This window comes from Uranotaenia lowii, chromosome 1, assembly GCF_029784155.1.
Source record: "Uranotaenia lowii strain MFRU-FL chromosome 1, ASM2978415v1, whole genome shotgun sequence".
Taxonomy (NCBI): domain Eukaryota; kingdom Metazoa; phylum Arthropoda; class Insecta; order Diptera; family Culicidae; genus Uranotaenia; species Uranotaenia lowii.
This window is the reverse complement of record NC_073691.1, coordinates 182,166,407-182,172,486: the sequence shown is the minus strand read 5'-3', so window position 1 is coordinate 182,172,486 and position 6,080 is coordinate 182,166,407. Positions and strand designations below refer to the sequence as shown.

Below are 6,080 nucleotides of genomic sequence, written 5' to 3'. Positions count from 1 at the left end.
TCCCTCTCCCATATATTCCAATCATTTCAATACGATGTTGTAATCCTAGCGAAACGTTGCAAAAACTTTATCAATAATTACCAAAATTTGCTTGGAAACAAACGCGCATCCAGCCGGAAATACGCATACCCCCGGAAAATGAGGTACTTCCCTGAGGAGTTTGGAAAAAATACAATTGGTGCTGTTTAGCATTTTGACAAAGAGTATCTCAAATAAACATTTTCCGGTGCCATGGTTGCTATTTCCCTTGGTACTTTTTTTCTCTCAGTACTCCTGGAAATGGATAGGATTTTATGAATGAAAAAGGGGGTTCGACAAGAAGGCCGTGGGCGGTGGGTGGTGTGGTGGGTGGTTTGTCTTGTTTTTTTTTCTCTCTCTACACTCTCTCAAAGTTTTCTGAAACGCTCTGACTATGGTGTAATAAAATAAGAGCAAAGAGTCGAACTTAGGGGGATTGTTACTGAAACTTTTAAAACTATTCTGAACAAATAATATAAGAACTTTTCAGATTGAGTTTTCTCCACATAACCAAATTTTCAAATTGTCATTATTGAAAACATTGGCAAAAATGACAAAATTAATAAAATTCACAAAATACCCAAAATGGACAAAATTGAACATATATGTCCAAAATTTTCAATTTTGTCAAAATTGTCAAATTTGTAAATTTTGTCATTTTTTTTCAATATGTATACATATTGAAAAAAATGACAAAATTTACAAATTTGACAATATTGACAAAATTGAAAATTTTTACAAAATTGAAAAAATTACAAAATTGAAAAAAATATACAAAAATAACAAGAGTTGACAAAATAACAAAAATGACAACAATGACAAAAATGACAGAAATGACACAAATGACAAAATTGACAAAGTTGACAAAATTAATAGAGTTGACAAAATTGACAGAGTTGATAAAATTGTAAAAATTGAAAAAAAAAGGCAAAATTACGAAATTGAAAATATTGACATTCCAAAATTGTCAAAATTTTTAATATTCTAACGATAATTGTACCCTATTATCCTGTATACAATTTTCAATTTTTTTTTTCATTTACAAATGGTTTTATTAAGGCAATTTAATTTTGAATCTTAATTTCTTGAATTCACTTTGAGACTACTGCGTTCAAAATCTTTAATCGTAGCTCAGAATTTATAAATCTTTCATTTGTTTATTATTTTGTGTCATCCCAAGTAACCAAAAGTCACATAGCTACTTAATCTTGTACGTTTTAAGTTCACATTTCGCTGAGTAAAAGGTACTCGAGAGAAATAAAATCCGTTTTCCTTAAGTGCTTCATTTGGACTTCTGAACGAACATAAAAAGTCTAAACAAGTAGCATATAACATATTTGTGCGTTCCAAGTACCTTAAAAAGTTCGGATATCAACTCGGCTTATCGTGCTTCGTTACGAACTTCTTGCGAACTATTTGATTCCATGCGGAACTTCTTACGAACTTTTTGGTTCCTTGCGGAACTTCTTACGAACTTTTTGGTTCTATGCGGAACTTCTATGGAACTTCAATGCGAATTGAGTTGTGTCAAAATTTTCAAATGGTTTGTTTACATTCTCTTAAAAAAATTTTCGAATGCATTCTCAATTTGTGAACAAAAATGGATTATTACAAAAAATAAGAAAGAATGGTTTGCTTTATTACCGTCGCCGGCTATTGGAACAAAATTGAATGAAAAAAGAAAATAATATTATGAGAATATTTTACTAATTAAAAGTCAAATTTCAGCACCAGCTTTCCTTGAACCAGAATTGTCAAACACAAACTCTTTAGTTTTGGAACATTCTTAATTGGTAACAGTTCGATCTATCATGCTCATAAGTTTTCCCAAAAAAGTTGCATTATCCCTACTTCGATGGTGAATTGGACAAAAATAAGTGGAGGAAGAAACATAAATAAAGTAAAAATTATTTGGGAAATGCATATTTATCAGCGATAATATATATTAGGTTAATTACATATGAATATTTACTATCAGACTACATTTCATAGTTTTTACGATTTCGCATTAGTAGAAACATAGTAATTCCGATTCTTCTTGTTTCCCTTTTCAATGAAAGTAACTCTCACAGCAACATTAACGACACATCCAGCACCTAGTACGTTCCAACAAACATTAAAGGCAGATTATTTCGACGGGAAGTTCATTGATGGACACTTAGGAAATGTGGGTCGATTGAGCTCATCCTTATTCCAACGTTGAATGCGAGGATTTGCCGTAAAAATTGATAATTTTCTTCAATTTTGTTTTCTTTGGTTTCAGCCAATCTAAAATGTACATGAAATGTGTTTTAATTTAGGAAAATAAAAAAAATAGAAACAAATTACAACTTCCTCATGTAGAATCTATATCTGCAGTTTTTTTAAAATTGGATTGTTTTGTAACAGAAATTGCAGCGGCTTGTTCACGGCCCACATATTTAGGTATATTCCTTTTCTTAACTGCAAATAAACATTATACAATGAGATACATATGTTACAAAAAAGAATTCAGTTCGTGCACTTACGTTCAAATTTAAATGTGGATACGATTTACACGGATATTATCTATTCATGGTGAGCAAAATTGAGGCAAGGATAATTTATTTCGTACGGCAGTCCTCGTTTCACAACTTCTGTTTATACTTTTTGAAGCTGATTGTTTACTATTTTTCATCGCGCCTACTTTTAAAAGGATAACCCGTAAATTATTTCAAATAGATGTTTTAAATGCAATTGAATCAGAAAACAGCCACGGTTCAAAGGTAACGTGCTCAGCTTTCATTCCACAGGTTCAGGTTCAAATCTTCATGCAGGAAAATTTTTCAAGTAAGTTTAAAATTGTTGAAAATAGAAACAAATATAAATAGTAATAAAGATTAAAGCAGATCCGAATTCAAAGTAAAAAAGTAACGCTTTATTTTTGCAAGATTTTTTTTTTTCAAAGTTTCATTTGAAGCTGAGTAGCCTTCTACTCAGCTTTGTTTATGGAACTTGAAAGTATCAATAAGAACTTAAAATTTCAGCTGAGTAGAACGCTATAAAGCCTTCAATCAGGGCTGAGTAAGCTTCTAAGAGACCATTCTATGGAACTTTTGGTTACTTGGGATATGCATCCAAATATAATTTACAGACTGTAAGAAATCGTGAAATGTAAATCGTGATTTTGGCAAAAAATAATACTTAAGACAACTTTAAATTTCCATTTAAAAAAAAACTAGATTTTGTTTCATTTCATTGTCGTTCTCTGCACACAGCAGGCTACGCATGATGGATTTATTTGTTTAAAATAACCCAAAATTGATCAGCATGAGAGATGCGTGTAAGAACAAGCGGATCACAACAAAAGCCACAAAACTCCAGTCATTCCTCTATAAAACTATCATAAAACAGCTAGAAACAGGTGCAATGGTGCAATTTTTGATAAATTTTTTTAAAAGTTTGTGTTTGTTATCAGTTGAGGAATATCTGCTATCATAACCGATTTCATTTTCTATACTTTTACAATGGATAATTTACAGCAGGTTAGTGGATTTTCTTTTGTCTCAAATAAATATTTTATCATTTTCATTAGGTAAGTACATATTTAAGTAGTTATTAGTATCTTGTGTCTTGTACTTAGTATGTATCTTGTTCAGTGAATTCCTTATATAAGATTTAATGAAAAACCATGTCAAATGAAAGCATTGAATTTCTAAAAAATATTCAGGAATTTACAATGCAGGTTTTGTACGATGACGATTAATTTTGTAGAAACTTGACACATTATACAATTAACCCAAACGAATAACACACCATTCTAATTCGTTTATAGATACCTACATCCAAATAACATAACGTAGACATAAAAAAAAACTTAATTAAAGCTTTTATTTACAGCCTATGAACATCGCCGAATACAACAGCCTCATCACCAATATAATCGAGTCCGCCGTTCATGAGCTGATCCAGAAACGGCGATATCAGAACGAAACCGATATAAACGGAACGGAATATTCGCTGCTGCTGAACATGTGCCGGTTGTGTGCCAGAGAGGAAGAATCCGCTTCGCTGCAGAACCTTTCCGAGTACCAATTGACGCAGATAAGCGAACTTGCTGTGCCCGGATTCGATCCCAGTTCGGTTGTTAGTAGTGGGTGCAGTAAGGTGTGTACTGGGTGTTCGGAATTTCTTTACAGATTACGAGATTTTCGTGGAAAATGTGAAGAAGCTCAGAAAAAAATAAGTTCGCTATTGGCGGAACGAAATGTGATTTCAGATTTTCTCAATCTCGACTTCGTAAAACATGAAGCGTTTCAAGACAAAACCAACGAACCGGTATCTTCTCCCTCGTCTTCCCCTATCACTAAAAACACGACACCTAGTCCTAAAGTGGACAATTCGCCTTTCGAAAACACGAAAAAGCTTGAAGAAACCAACAATCCCGAGATTGAAAATCACGACCCGGAGTTTGCTTTTTCGGAATTATCGGAATCCTCCGAGTCCGATCCGTCGGAATTTGAAGAACCGACCATTCATGTTAAACCGAAACCAAAGAAAAAGCGAATAACGAAAGCTTCCGACTCTCGGAGAAGGGTAGTCAACGGAAAGCTTCAGTGGGTCTGTCTTGACTGCGAGCAAATTTTCACTAGCTGTATCAAGCTTAAGCAGCATCGACGTTCCTGCGATATGGTTGGGAATAAAAAATCCAAAAGGCAAGGTCCCTTCACATGCGAAATTTGCGGCCAATCGCTGCCCACGCTTATTGGACTAAGGGTTCACGTGCACAAACACAGTCGCCGAGGCGCCGAGGAAGACAAGAAAGATAACAAAGATGGTCTGCTGGAACCGAAAAAGCAAGCAGTTTGTCACGTTTGCGGAAAGGCTTTTGCCAACGGTAGTTTACTACGGTCTCATCTGGTTTTTCATGGTCAGGAAAAGAAAATAGAATGTCAGATCTGTAACAAAAAGTTCCATAAGTTGGTTAGTATGGAAATTTATGAACAACTTAAGAAAGCGTATTAAACTCTTTCTCTTTATAGTTCCGATTGAAGGATCATCTCGATTGTCACACCGAGGAACGGCAGTATAGTTGTCAAGTGTGCGGCAAAGCTTTTTTCACCAAAGCTATTCTCTACAAGCACACCCGTACCCACGATGAAAATTTTCGCAAACACCAGTGTCCGATGTGCCCAAGTCGCTTTGCCCATCCCTACCGGCTGAGATCTCACATGATGATTCACACGGCAGAGTATCCGCACGCGTGCAAACTGTGTTCTTCAAAGTTCCGCTTTACGTGGGATCTAAAAAAGCATTACGCAAAAGCTCACCCTTTCCTTTCGGAATTGGATCAAGAACCAGAGTTGATACCACTCGAACATGAGCTAGCGAATCTGGATCCGATAAATAACTCTCAATCAGAGCTAGTGCCGCACCAATTGCTCGCGCCACAGGAACTCCTCGCACCCTCGCTTGTGCTATCCACAGGAGAACCGACCAGCACCAACGTCGCACTCGTTGCCGTTGGCCTCATGGAAGATGAACAGCACCAACACGACGATCTGTCGGTCATGCTAGCAGACATTCCGCCGCATCAAACCGAACATGAACCGGAACTGACACCATCGGTTGCAGCCGTACAGCCGGTTATAGCAGAACACCCATTCGACACCGAACAGCTGCTGGAGGAGGCTTCTCGAGATTTCACCTCCGATTGTTTCCCAGAACCGGTTCATCACCATCTGGTGGGTGCCGCGGGACATTCAGTCGTACCGGAAGACGATTTTTACACGTTTATGGAGTGTTAAGACAAACTGCCTCGTTTTAAAGGGTTGTTGTGTTGGTTTTTCTTTTTATAAAAACGTCAGTATTTTTACCATAAATCAACTAGGGTATTAATATCTGTTCGGATGACAATTTGCACAAATCCATCGCGTAGTTTTGATTATAAATTGTGATCTCGATTTTTTTTTAATTTTTCCTAAATGAGGTCTACGATTTAAGTGATTCAGTTGTCCTCTACAAACTCGTCATGACAAAAACTGAAAACGAACTAGATAGCGTAATTGAATTCGCGAAATTACCTGTGAACATTTTTTGACGAA

The 6,080-nt window shown here is 35.8% G+C and overlaps 1 protein-coding gene across 1 annotated transcript; it reads left to right on the top strand.

The window, feature by feature from the left end:
- The first annotated feature begins 3,344 nt into the window (after positions 1 to 3,344).
- LOC129739288 (zinc finger protein weckle-like) lies at positions 3,345 to 5,856 on the top strand. Its single transcript, XM_055730704.1, has 3 exons — positions 3,345 to 3,521; positions 3,877 to 4,959; positions 5,019 to 5,856. The coding sequence occupies exons 1-3, from the start codon at positions 3,504 to 3,506 to the stop codon at positions 5,781 to 5,783; spliced, it is 1,866 nt and encodes a 621-aa protein (XP_055586679.1). The 5' UTR covers positions 3,345 to 3,503; the 3' UTR covers positions 5,784 to 5,856.
- The last annotated feature ends 224 nt before the right edge of the window (positions 5,857 to 6,080 follow it).

Coding starts and splice junctions, on each gene's coding strand:
- LOC129739288 (XM_055730704.1), top strand. Junction 4,960..5,018: donor ACAAAAAGTTCCATAAGTTG/GTTAGTATGGAA, acceptor TTCTCTTTATAG/TTCCGATTGAAGGATCATCT.